Source organism: Perognathus longimembris, chromosome 16, assembly GCF_023159225.1.
Source record: "Perognathus longimembris pacificus isolate PPM17 chromosome 16, ASM2315922v1, whole genome shotgun sequence".
Classification (NCBI taxonomy): domain Eukaryota; kingdom Metazoa; phylum Chordata; class Mammalia; order Rodentia; family Heteromyidae; genus Perognathus; species Perognathus longimembris.
In genome coordinates this window covers 23335566-23349349 of record NC_063176.1, presented here as the reverse complement: position 1 = coordinate 23349349, position 13784 = coordinate 23335566, and the positions used below count along the sequence as shown (strand labels likewise).

The following is a 13784-nucleotide window of genomic DNA, read 5'->3' as shown; positions in this document are numbered from 1 at the left end:
GGATGTAGTAGTATGTTCTTTTGAATTTCCTCGGTGGAGCAACTCTTTGCCCTTAAAGGCAAATTGAGTTCTTAAGAACAATTAATAGGCATTTGGGAGTCACAAAGGTAGACTTCTTTAAATGTACTGAAGAATTGTCATTAGAATAGCTTTTGAAGCATCCTAGGGGACCTATTTTAAGGGTATAATGGTCATTGCCCTGTTTCTTTAATACTACATTCAACTTATATTTGTGTAGTTAATATGTAAGATCTAAAGATGTTTGTAGTTAGTTTTATTACCTTGCTTTAAACATAGTACATCTAACTAGTAAAACAGAATAACACAATATTGAAAAAGAAGGCTGAGTACCAATATAGAAATTCATTTTTATTATATAATAGCAATTGTTAATAGCAAATAATTTCTCTGAAAATAGCAGGAAAACTAGTTGTGTGGAATTATTAGGGCCCATGGGAGTAGAGACACTTGTCATAATAAAAGTTCTATGACAAAAATGTTGGAGAAACTAATATTCCAATAGTCTGATCATTATTAAAGTTGAAAACATATGAGTTTAAATTGTGTTTATTCTCACTTTCCCCAAACTTGTGTAAACTTGAATCTCTTTCCAAAATATACATGTCCAATCTACTATGAATTAGTACTGGACTATTCAGCTCAAGTTTCTAACTTCAAGTGTATTTCCCTCCCTCCCTCCCTCCCTCCTTCCCTCCCTCCCTCCCTCCCTCCCTCCCTTCATCTTCTTCCCTCCCTTTCCCTCCCCTTCCCTCTCTTCCCCTCTGCTACTTGTCCTGATGATCAAAACCTTGACCTTGTGTTCAGTAGACAGATGTGTTCTACCACTTATTTACACTCCTGGTCCTCAAGTAAATTTTTCAATTCTTAATTGAAAAAAAACCCCAAACCTTACACCTCCAAATATAATGAAGACTTCTTATGGGCTTATAAAGAATAATACATTTTGAGATTTTCAAGAACAATTTCTGTCAAGATTAGATTCCAGAAGAGCTATCATAAAGAATGAATAGAGGCTTATTGTTTGCTTTTCTGAACCAAAAGAATTAAGGAGTGTAATAAAGGCAGATTTTAGCTCAGTAATATTTAGAACCTTAAAAATAAAAATAAATTAGAACTGTCTTCACAGGAATGCATTACCTTGTTAAACCTTTAAAAGTTTTGAAGGACAGGTTAACCTCTCCTTTTTCAAGGGTGACTTAAAGGGAAGCCTGTATTGGGTGGGCAATTGGATTAATTAATAATAATGACTCCTAGGGTTTATAATTCTGTATGTACTTTGAAATCCTGAGAACAAAAGTGCTATATAAATGAAAAGCATTATTCCAAGAGGTAATTTGCTTTGTAATTTGTTTTATTCTTTGAAGGTGACACTTTCACATATGATGATATTGAGAAAAATGCTCTGCAGTACATTCACGATGGCTCCTCTGCTCAGGAGGACAGCATGGAGATCTCAGTCACAGATGGCCTCACAGTGATGACATCAGAAGTGAGAGTCCAGGTGTCTCTGCCTGAGGACCAAGGGCCTCAGCTGGCTGCTGGTTCCTCTCTGAACATTACTGTTGGCAGTCAAAGCACAGCCATAATCACCAGGTCACACCTTGCTTATGTGGTAAGTCCTTACATTTCTTTCTTCTTATTTCTCCAGGGCATCTTCTAAACTGACTAGAAAAGCCATCCAAGGGGCTTGAAGGTGTTGCTCAGCAGTGTCATACCAACCTCACAAACATAAGTCCCAAACACCCCCCGGTTCAACACCCCCCAGTACTACCAAAAATAAATAAATAAATGAAATGGTGGGGGTGGTGAACAGGAAAAGAAAGATAGAAGAAGGAAAGAAGAAGGGAGAGCCACCAAGGCTGGGTATTTGAGACTGTAGGTATATGACCACAAAAAGAACCCCATTCTTGGCTTCTCTTGTTAGCAGGAGTTACACCGTGTCTTCTGGTTTTCCCCAGTGTCTCAGAGGTAGACACATACATGCATCCAACTGTGGTGAAGTAGTGCCATTGTCAGAACAGCCAAGTTCCATTGTTTAAGCACCATCCATAGTACTACAGATAAGAATTTTAGCCAAAAGGCATTTTAGAAGAATTTTCCTGTCATCGACTAATAAGTAACAGTTAGGTTATGGCTCCCTTAGAGAAAGCCCATATTTTACCGGCTTTGGCCTCCTCCATTCTAGAGCCTTCTTGACAGAATAAGAGGCCTTGTTGTAGTGTCACTGCAGATTTCTTAGACAGGCTCACTGACTCACCTCCCATGTCCTGCCCCAAGAGAAATAGTATTGCTGGAGGCCAAGGGAGAATTAAGGACTCTGGAGTTCCCCCATGTCTGGCCCTAACTTGATAAGTGGTCCCAGTAATTAAACTCATCTTCTTTCTTTGATTCTATATCTGGGGCTAAGGATAATGAGGATAATTAATCTTATTTTGCAGGACTGTATACTGTAAACAAATAGATACTTTCTATGTAAACATGATAATGGGTAGTTTTATAATGCCTTAAAAGGAAGAATCATGGTCTGAATGGTAATCATTCTTACTATTGATAAAATTCTAATGGATGGTCTGACTTTTTTCATTTCCTTCCTTCCTTCCTTCCTTCCTTCCTTCCTTCCTTCCTTCCTTCCTTCCTTCCTTCCTTCCCTTCCTCCCTCCCTCCCTTCTTTCTCTCCTCCTCCTCCTCCTCCTCCTCCACCTCCTCCTCCTTCTACCTCCTCCACCTCCTCCTCCTCCTCCTCTCCTCCTCCTCCTCCTCCTCTCCTCCTCCTCCTCCTCCTCCTCCTCCTCCTCCTCCTCCTCCTTCTCCTTCTTCCTCTTCTTCCTCTTCTTTTTCTCACCATGGAGTTTTAAGTAACTCTTTCCTGGGCTAAAAATCATTATAAAATCTAGTAATGAATCATAGCATATTAGGGAAAGTGTTGACTGGGGAACACTTGCTTGTGCACACATTTTCCCTTTAAATCATCTCTCCTTAAATTATGGCAAACTGCATTCCACATTGATTGTTGATTCTTCTGTGGGTCTATAATAGTTTTAGGACAGCTTTGATTTCTTAATTGATACATTATTTTTTCATCATGGGTTATGATCTTTAGAATCCTATGAAACTCATAAATTCATAAAAATGTATGAATTCACAGTCAATCAATAGATCACCAAAACCTGAAAAATGTTCAATAGACTGAAATAGCATTCCAGATACACTTCCTTCCCATTAACTGCATATTATAGCCTGCCTATCAAGATGCAAGCCCATTGACAACTGAATATATATTTTCAAAAACTGCTTAAATGTGAATTTAACCACAGGAGCAGAATAACTCCAAAGAACTCTTCTAGCTTACTGAAAATATAACATATGTTCTTAAGGACTCGACTAGGTTATATGCAACCTTTCTGTCAGTGTGGTAGAAGAATTTTATACTTAGTGTCAAGAAAATCATATTCCAAAGATGCTAAAGCTAAAGCTTTCAGTGAATATCTAGGAAGTTGGAAAAGCCATCTGATCTGCTAGTCATCACCTAGGCAGACTGGAAAGGGATAGGAGCATCAAAGTACAGAAGATGGTAGTACATTGAAAGAGACAAAGGGAAAAAATGGGATTCTATATAATTTGCTTTTTGGTGGCTTTTTTTTTAATAGACACACTGCTATTCATTGCATGTAAACAAGTAAGGGAGGTATAGTATGGGTTTCTGAGTTAGAAGTGTTGAGTTTTACTTCATGCTCATCACCTTTTAACATAGTGACCATTGGCAAATTGGTTAACCACCCTAAGCCTCACTTTCCTCATTTGTAATAGGATTATAAGACTAATCTTTAAAAACTAATATATGTATAATAATATTCCATATACCACCCTAGGCCTCACTTTCTTCATCTGTAATAGGATTATAAGATTCATCTTTAAAAGCTAATATATGTGTAATATTATTCCATATTATGTATCTAAGAACAAGATATTAACAAAAGATATGTAACTTCTAGATACAATTGCTACTATATGGAAAAACTCAAAGAATCTCTTGCCTGGCACTCGTGGCTCATACCTATAATCCTAGCTACTCATGAGGCTGAGATCTGAGGATGTTGTTCAAAGCCAGCCAAGGCAGGAAGTCTGTGAGACTCACATCTCCAATTAATCACTAAAAAGCCAGGAGTAGGGCTGGGAATATGGCCTAGTGGCAAGAGTGTTTGCCTCCTACACATGAAGCTCTCGGTTTGATTCCCCAACACCACATATATGGAAAACGGCCAGAAGGGGCGCTGTGGCTCAGGTGGCAGAGTGCTAGCCTTGAGCGGGAAGAAGCCAAGGACGGTGCTCAGGTGCTCAGGCCCTGAGTCCAAGGCCCAGGACTGGCCAAAAAAAAAAAAAAGCCAGGAGTAGAGGTGTGGCTCAAGTGGTAGAGCACCGGACAAGTAAAAAAGGGGCAGTATTCAGTCCCAGAGATCAAGCTCCATTACTGGTGTACACAAATGAATGCACGCACATTCACACACACATACATACACACATATCTCTTGATAAAATACTATAAATAAAAAGGGAAGTTACCAAAAAAGCGTATGTAAGATCAACAAACAGTAAAAGCATTGCTATATAGCAAACAAAAAAGTAACTAGTAAATGTATCTAAAAATATGCTACCATTTGAAATAGGATTGAAGTTACAGTTGAGTGTGTATGTGCGTTTGTTGGTATTGAGGTTTGAACTCAAAACCTTGCCACTGTCTCTTAGCTCTACCACTTAAGCCACAACCCCTTTGTGGAACTACTTAAAGATAATAAAATTATAATATAATAAAATAGCACTAAACAACTATGCCATTGGATAAAAACCAGTCAGTTCAACAAGAAAAATTATAGCACTTGACAGACATTTAAGAATCACTAAAGAGACCTACTATGCTCATGCATAGGAATAATTCATATAAAAATACCAATTCTCTTACAAAATGGCCTTTTAGCTCAATTCAATTTCAGTCAAACCCCCAATGGATAAGCTGATTCTGAAATTTATGTTAGAATAAAGGGTTAAAATTCTGAACAGGGATGTGAGGAGAGCAAGGAGTCTTGATATCAAGATTTATTGTAAGCCTACAGTATTTATAACAGCACAGTACAGAAATATATCAGAAAGCCCAGAAATAGATCTACACATGAACTGTAATAGAAAGTAGACAGTCAGCTCTGTGTAAGCAGGAAGATTCCTTGCAACCTGAAACTACACAGCCATTATTCATATGGCCAAAAAAAGGAATTCATTCTGCTTTTCATAACCTGCATTTATATTAACCCCAGCCTGATGGAATGCTTAATGTCCTAAGTAAACTTTATAATTCTTTGCAGGATATAAGCAAATAGTTGTACAATACTGAGTAAGGGGAACTTTTCTTAAGCTAGAAACAGAGTGTTAAATGAAAAAGTTTATCATATGTTACTACCAAGCTTTGTGCATAAAAATATGTGACAAAGATAGCAACCATACAGGTTACAAATCAGAAAATGATACTTGCTGCTCATATAATGAGAAACTACAAGGAAAATATAAAGTACTTCTGCAGATCAAGAAGAAAAAGACAATCAAATAAAAAAATGAACAAGAACTTTAAAGAAGAGGATCATATATAGTCAATAAGCACACATCCACTTTTATCAGTGATCAGAAACAGTATGTTAAGATGATATACATTTTATGTGAAATAATGGGGAGGAAGTAGATCTATAGGAAATTCTTTGTTAATGGAAGTATAAACTGAAATAATTACATTAGGAAAGAATTTGGCAATGTCTTATCAGAAAGAACAGTCATTTCCCTTAATCATTCTACTAGATTCCTCCCTGAGAAAAAATTTCACAACACCAAATACCATGAGCAGCAGCACTGTGTGTAAAAATATTGAAACAAGCTAAAATGTCCATCAACAAAATAACAGACATTTTGTGTCATACTTACTCTGTAGACTATTAGAAAGCCACAAAACAGATGAATTGTATTTATGCGCAGATATACTATTTATATATGTATATATGTAATAATGCATATATAGTATATATACATACGCGCACATATTCTTTTCACTAAATAATACAGTCTTGGCTGTGTAAGTACTAATTAGTTATACTTAGTATGGTTGTATGCTTGCCTGTTTACAATTAATAATAAGAAAATGAAAACATGAATTAATCCAAAGGAATGCAAAGAACTGTGTGCAGTTACATGAAGACAAGATTTATATTCATAGGTATTCTCTGTACCCACAGTATTTTGAATGTACCCAGATGGTGGTTTTCTTTAAAATATGACAAAATATTTTCAGAAGAAAAAATCCTAGCTGATTTCCCACTTTTTTCAAACCCAGAACTCACTTAAAAATTGAAGCATAATAAGATATACCTGACCTGAGATAAGCATTTCCTTGCCATATTTGCCAACATGGAACTTAGAAGCTCTTCATTCTAATTAAGAGCCAGGAGCTCTATCTTTGTAGTTTATCGACATCTCAGAAGATGAGCCCTTAAAACTCAACAATCTCTTTAAACTTCTCTCTCAGTGGGGACCCACAGTAATATTAGGAAGTAGTCCCTGGGAAGCTTACATATTGTATTTAATAATCCATGTGCAGGAAGAGAGAAACTTTAAATGAGTATAAATGTATAGCTGAAATTTTCCCAAGTTTTTCAGGTTCAATAAACGTGTGTCTCTGGCTTTGAGGTTCAGAATCACTAACTTAAAAAGGGCCGTAGGGGTAGAAATGAGAGTGGATTGAAAAGTGCGGTGTGTAGCTTACGGGGTAGCAGTGCTCACGATCCTGATCCCATTCCACATATGATTACAACATAATAGTCAAATTTTACATTTGAAAGTAACATTGACCATACAGCATTTTGCTTCAATTGTTGTTGTGCTGAAATGGAATGCTCTATTTTCATAAGCAACTGCTCAACAAGATGAAGACTGGAAGTTTGACTTAAGTAGTCAAGGTAGGTAAGGTCATGGTCCTGAGGTCAAATCCTAGTATTGCCAAAGAAAAGTTTCAAAAAGAACTACCAACAAGATCTTACCTACCTGCTAGATATTTCCAAAAATATTTTTGTTAAAAATAGGAAATGGTTCATCATTCAGTTATATAGAGAGAGTAAATGTAATCAGAGGATACTACGTATAGGTATAGAAGAGTCATAAAGAAGACAATTTAATATAAACTTAGAAAAATGAATCTTAAAGTATGAATCTTAATCTTAAAGTATGTTCAGTTATTATCTGTAGAGAAACACAGAAAGCTAGTTTCATTTCTCAGTAAACCATAGGGAAGGAGAGAGAAATGTTCTTAAGATTACATATCCTAGATTATGTTGTTAATCCAAAATTTGTTCACATTGGATATTATATATAGTTTATAAAGTGAGCCACTGGCTAATTTAACTAGCGTCTACTCATTCTGCTTCACATACTTTCATCCTTATACTAATATACTATAATAGAATTTTACTCGCTTCTAAAATACAAAGTATTCTAGAAGAAGCCTTTATCTGTGTTTGTAGATAGATGAATTACAGGTGATCACATCTTATTTACTTTTTGCACACTTGTAATAGAAACAAAAGAAAAGTTTACATTCTTAAGGCATCAATAGGGATCTCTTTGTTTTATACTTCATACCTAAAGTTCATTCCCCACTGTTTGGGCTATTCTTGGAAGAAAACACTATCCCACTAGTCCTCTTTTATTGAAGGAGAAAAAAATACTGGGGTTTTCCTGAAGTTTGAAATGGTGTTGCTTTGTAAAAAAAAAAAAAAAAAAAAAAAAAAATGGGCTGGGAATATGGCCTAGTGGCAAGAATGCTTGACTTGTATACATGAAGCCCTGGGTTCAATTCCCCAGCACCACATGCATAGAAAATGGCCAGAAGTGGCGCTGTGGCTCAAGTGGCAGAGTGCTAGCCTTGAGCAAAGAGAAGCCAAGGACAGTGCTCAAGCCCTGAGTCCAAGGCCAAGGACTGGAAAAAAAAAAAGAAAAAAATGGAAGGAGGTTTTGATCATTAGCAGAGACAATAACACCTGTACACCTCTGAGTAATGGGGATATTTTGTTGCAAATCTACCTGATTAGGATGATTCATCCCCTGACTCCGCCATCTGGATTCAGTTAAGTTCTTTGCCAATGTATGGTGCTCTTTCAAGAATCTCAGGATCTGAGGTGGAGGAACTCTCAGAGTTTTCTAATTTCACAATGGAAGACATCAACAAGAATAATATTAGGTGGGTAACCATTTTATATTATCTCACACCAAGTTTTAAATTGGATTAAAATATTTATATAAAAATTAATACACAGGTTGTCACTCAAATAATATAAAGCTTCTGTCCTCACTTTCATAAAAAAGCATGATCATTTTACCCCAGAGTTGATGACTCATTCTTTTGGCCTTTATAGATACTCAGCTGTTTTTGAGACGGATGGTCATCTGGTCACTGATAGCTTTCGCTTCTCTGTTTCTGACATGGACCACAACCATCTGGACGATCAAATATTTACCATCACAGTCACTCCTGTCAAGAATCCACCTCCAGTCATTGCTTTTGCTGATCTTATCACGGTAAACAATCTTAGATCAGTAAGCAAACTACATTAGAGATCCAGAATTTTGGGTGATGTAAGTAAAGAATTTTTGTCTAAATTGGTCGCCAGCTTCTTTTCCAAATTTTCTAGGTAATGGTACCAAGATATGCATGGTTTGTAGTTGTGTATCCTCAGAAAGCATAACAATACTTGTATGCAGAAGGTCAAATCACTATATCCACATTAGTGAGTTAGTCAGCATTCATGTGCTAGATGCTATGCTGGATATCATCATTGTTAGGAGTAAATAGAAGTAGAAAGAGTCTCTAGGAGTGTACAACTTAATGCTAGTGGCAGCTAAAATATGGACTTTGTCCTACAGTCAAGCAAGTTGATATCCACACTAAGCAATATGCATAGATCCTATACGTGTCTTCATCATTAAAGGTACCCAAACATGAGTTCCAGTGCTATTTCTATTACTAGCTGAGTGACTAGACCAAATTTTAATGTTTCATAGCTTCAGTGACTACCAGGCTCTTGTAGCTCATTCCTTTAATCCTAGCTACTCAGGAGGCCAAGAACTGGAGGATCTTAATTTCAAACCAGCCTGGACAGAAAAGTCCCTGAGATGCCATGTGCCATTAACTTGAACAAAAACCAGTTTGGAGATGTGGCTCAAATGGTAGCATACCAGCTGTGAGCACGAAAGCTAAGTGACAGAGTCAGGCCCTGAGTTCAAGCCCCAGTACCAGAAAGCAAAAATTGTTCCTACTACATAAAAGATCTTTCTGATGACCAAGAAGGTAACATAGATCAACCCTAGCATAGTACCTAAAGCATGAAAGTTAATTTATTTTCCTCTTCCTGCCATGATGTACAGACCACAATGCTTAATGCTTACAAGCTTCTTGTTTTGTCAATCAATTGATAATTCATCAACTGGAATTATTTCTAAATTGGGATAATCTTCCACTTTTCCATGTCCACCATTGGGTGAGGCCACTACAGTAACCCTCAAGCTAGCCAAGAGTTGTCCAGAATGAGATGGCCCAGCCATTTCTAGCAGGTCAGCAAAACACCACCAGCTTGGGTTGCAGAGTTAGCATTTAAAACAGGATCCTAAAGGGAAGAAAAGGCTAGTTTGAGCAACTGCTTTTACTTATACTGATTTATTTTATTTTTTTTGACATTAAGATAAGTATTAGCTTTCAGATATGGCAAACCCTTTCTTCACACACACTATAAATACAGAACAGAAAGGAGTAAATGAGACTTTCATTCTGGATAGTAATGCCGATAGCCTGGCTGCTCTCATAGAATCGGAGGCAGGCCTAGATCTATCACTCTCCAGCTCTGCTCACTCTCAAGCTGTGGTCTGTGGAATGTTGATGCTGCCGAGAGGCAGCCAGCCCCTCACATGGCTGCGCTGGACTGGGTGATGCAAACAGCACAGAACTGCTTTATAACCAGATCCATCATGGAACGAAAGGCAACTTTGAAGGGGGACGTGAAGTCCTCGTGTCTGAGTGCATCTTTGAGAGGCGCTGAAAGATTGCCTGGCTTAAGCAGCACGCACATTCCTCATCTCGTCTGTAGAGGATCTGCCTCCTCACAGAAGTGGCATTGGGGCTGGAAGGTCGCCCCACGCAACACTGTTCAACGCAGTTCTTTCTTTTACTGCAGTTATGTGCAACACCTAAGGACTTTCCATTCTGTTATTCTTTAGGTGGATGAGGGAGGCAGAGCCCCACTCTCCTTCCACCATTTTTTTGCTACTGATGATCATGACAACCTCCACAGAGATGCCATCATTAAACTAAGTGTTCTTCCCAAATATGGCTGCATTGAGAACACAGGAACAGGTAACAGTAGTAGCTTTGCTGTCAGATTGTTCGGATCTGGAAATCAAGGAGGGTGGAGGGAGAATCTCTGTTCCAATGAAACCAGGAGATGGAGAATTAAAGAAGAATGGAACCCCTTAAGACACTTGGAGAGGGAATAAAAGGAAAACATTTCATTCATTCAACAAAAAGTTACCAATCATTTTCTATGTGCCACACATTTTTATAAATTTCTTGGATGCATCAGTAAATAAAGCAGATAAAACCTTCCCTCCTAGCAGTGCTTTAGATCCTTGTGAAGGGAGACAAATTAATGAGAAAATTAGGTAAGAAGGTGAATAAATGCAATGGAAAACAGAGCAGAGCAAAGGGATATGCAATACCAGCAGTGAGGGTAAGGGGGCAGTGGGTTTCATTCCAAATTGGGTGTTGAAGAAATAAAGATTCCTGTCCCTTTATTTCAAAGCAGCTGCAGTTCAGGTGAACCACAGCTTATGTCTCTGCTCCTTCTATAGATATGACATGAATTGAAATGCATGCTGTCTCTCCATGGCACCTTTTTCAACATTCCTCCCCCTCTACCATCTGCCCTCCACCCACTGGTGGTTATCACACAGGAGAGGCAAAAAAGGCCTGTACAGTCCACAGGCCCCCTGAGACCTTCTGTGACTGGCAGCTGAGACAGCTCATAGCAGGTTGCTGTGCTGCTGCCTCTGTGGTGAGATTCCTGAGCACCAGCTCTAATTGGCATGCAGCTAGCAGCTCCCATGGTAAGGCCATTGCTGCAGGTGTGTGTGGTCAGCGTGGTGCCTGAGATTTGAGCCCAGTGACGGGAAACTCATTTAGAGTGGTCATGTTTTCCTACCAAAAGTCTCGAGTCTTTTCCCTATCTTGCCTCTCACTGCATGCACTCTGGTTTGTTTATTGTAGAATTAAGTTTGTTTCAACAAATGTTTGTGCTAGATACAAATGGATATAAAGATGAATAATGCAGACTCTGACTTGAGTGGGAGACAGATATGAAGATTGATAAATTATAATAAATGACAAATGCCAGGAAAAAAGAAGGAGCAAGGCATGGAGAGAGTACATAAAACAAAGTAATTGCTTTTGCCAAGGTAGACAGTAAAGTCTGAGAAGGTTGTAACTTGTTGTGCTAATGGGAGTCACCATGAGCAGAAGGAAAATGGCATTTCTTGCAAAGGGAAGAGCATGGGCAAGGTAAGAAATCACACACACAGCCTTCTTTTCTCTGTGTGTGGCATTTTTCCTTTGGAAGCCACTGTTATATAGTTGTTTTGCATTTGCCTGGCACAGAGGAGCAGAGATGGCCATATAGTAGGGGTAGTCATTGGGATAGAAGTCAAAATTTTAGCAAGCTTCAGCCTTTCTAAAAAGGGTTTTGAAAACTTCAATGTGCATAACTATCACCTAGAGGTCTAGTGAAAGTAGTTTCCTTGGCAATGACACCAGAGTTTCTATTTTAGGAGGTTGGTGTGGCCTATGAATTTGCCCCCCCCCTTTTATTTTGCTAGCTCACCTGTAATGCCAAGGCTGCTGGTTTAATGGCCACAATTGCTGGCCTAATAACATGGGTATGAGCCTGCATAGAAGGAAAAGGCATTTGGAGATCTAAAATAATTGTTCAGGTACCAGCTAAGGAGCTTGCCTTTTCTCCATAGGAAGGCCCTGCCCTGTGCCTTTGGTTATCTTGTTTATGTATATGAAATGAGCTACTTATATCCAAACCCAGATGATCTTTTTAAAAACTGCCACAAAAAGTGCCTTTGACTTCTTCTTGACAAGAAGGAAAGAGACCCAGTATTATCCTGCTAGGTATGAAATCTCCTGGAATACGGTCTGAATTCATTTAGGACTTGCAGAAAATGCACCACTGCAGCCCATACACATCTCCCATGACTGACTTTGCAGATATCATATTGTGCTTAAGAAGACAGGGCAACACATTTAGTAAGAATGATTGACATCAAAAGGTAGAAGGCACAATTTTAAAACTTGGAAAGATTGGAACTGAAAGTTTCTGTGGCAGCTGAGCACCAGTGGCTCACACTAGCTACTCGGGAGGCAGAGAGGGGAGTATTGGAGTTCACAGAGAGCAAAAATTTTAGAGACTCTCTTTCAATCAATAGCTGGGTTGGTTGGATTAGTGTGTACCTGTCCTCCCAGTGGCAGAAAGTTGAAGTCAGGAGGACTGCAGTTCTAGGGCAGATCAGACAAGGAGTTTTGAGAAGCTCCGTGCTGGGCATGGTGAGATAAGTCTGTCAGCCCAGCTAGAGTGGGAAACAGAAAATAGGAGCAGATCATCCAGGCATGTACTCAGCAAAGAGTAAGGCCTTATCTCAAAATAACCAATACAAAACAGGACTGGCGTAGTGGCTCAATTGTAGAGCACCTTCTCAACAAGTGTAAGTCCCTGAGTTCAAAACCCCAGTACCACCCAAAATAAGAAATTTCTGTGACAGATTCACTTGTTCATTGGCTTATTGTCCAGTGATTTAAAGTAAGGTATTTTTACATCTGCTTATATTCTGAAACATCATTTGCTTAGGTTATTTTTGTCCAAATAACAAAGTCACATTTCCCTTGTTTATAGTGATCAATGGAAGGAGAAAGTAAAAATCGGAAGGAATTTTAGCAGTTCCTTCTGGAAACTGAACTACATGATCTAGATTATTGGATTAGTGGCACATAGACCTCTAGGGTAAAGAAAATTCATGTCATTGAAGGAAGAAATAATGACTTGAGCTCTTCTTTTAAACAGCTTATTAAAAACAAACTTTGTTTCTAATGTTTGTTTGGTATGCCAACAAACGTGGCACTGAATATAGTTCAGAACATTGATATTTGCAAAGGATCATGGAGAAAGGAATGGAAAAGCTTTGTTGCTTCATATCTGCCAACTATACTTTTCTTTGATAGATATCCAGGAAATGGCTGAAGACACTAGGGTTTCTTTTTTTTTTTCTCATTTCTGGAAGAGAATTGTGGTACAATTTAAGATCAATCAATTGGAAGGAGTCAGGTTAGAACCAAGTAAAGACAGACATCCATCATTTAGACATTGCTTACTCTTCCCCTTGGCCTCTTGGAGCATTTGAGACAAGGATGAGACGAGTAAGTTGGAGGCAGCGTTTTGTGTGGAGCTCTCAATGACGCCTGTGTCAGTCAGCTTTCCATTACTGTAACAAATACCTGAAATATGGGAACATCTTCAGAGATAAAGTTTATTTTGATTCATGGCTCCCAAAGTTTCAGCCCCTGGTTGGCACCCTGGCTTTCAAAGGTGTGGCTGGGAGTCTGTGGTGAAACAAAGGTGCTCACCTAATGATGA

At 38.5% G+C, this 13784-nt stretch overlaps 1 protein-coding gene across 6 annotated transcripts in view; it reads left to right on the top strand.

Moving 5' to 3' along the window:
• Fras1 (Fraser extracellular matrix complex subunit 1) overlaps nucleotides 1–13784 on the top strand; it is a 423435-nt gene that overhangs the window by 327797 nt on the left and 81854 nt on the right. For all 6 annotated transcript variants that reach the window (XM_048364092.1, XM_048364090.1, XM_048364089.1 and 3 more), the window contains 4 exons: nucleotides 1386–1633; nucleotides 8139–8287; nucleotides 8463–8625; nucleotides 10318–10453. In XM_048364092.1, coding sequence (XP_048220049.1) covers nucleotides 1386–1633; nucleotides 8139–8287; nucleotides 8463–8625; nucleotides 10318–10453 — 696 coding nt within the window. The remainder of the gene's footprint in view (nucleotides 1–1385; nucleotides 1634–8138; nucleotides 8288–8462; nucleotides 8626–10317; nucleotides 10454–13784) is intronic.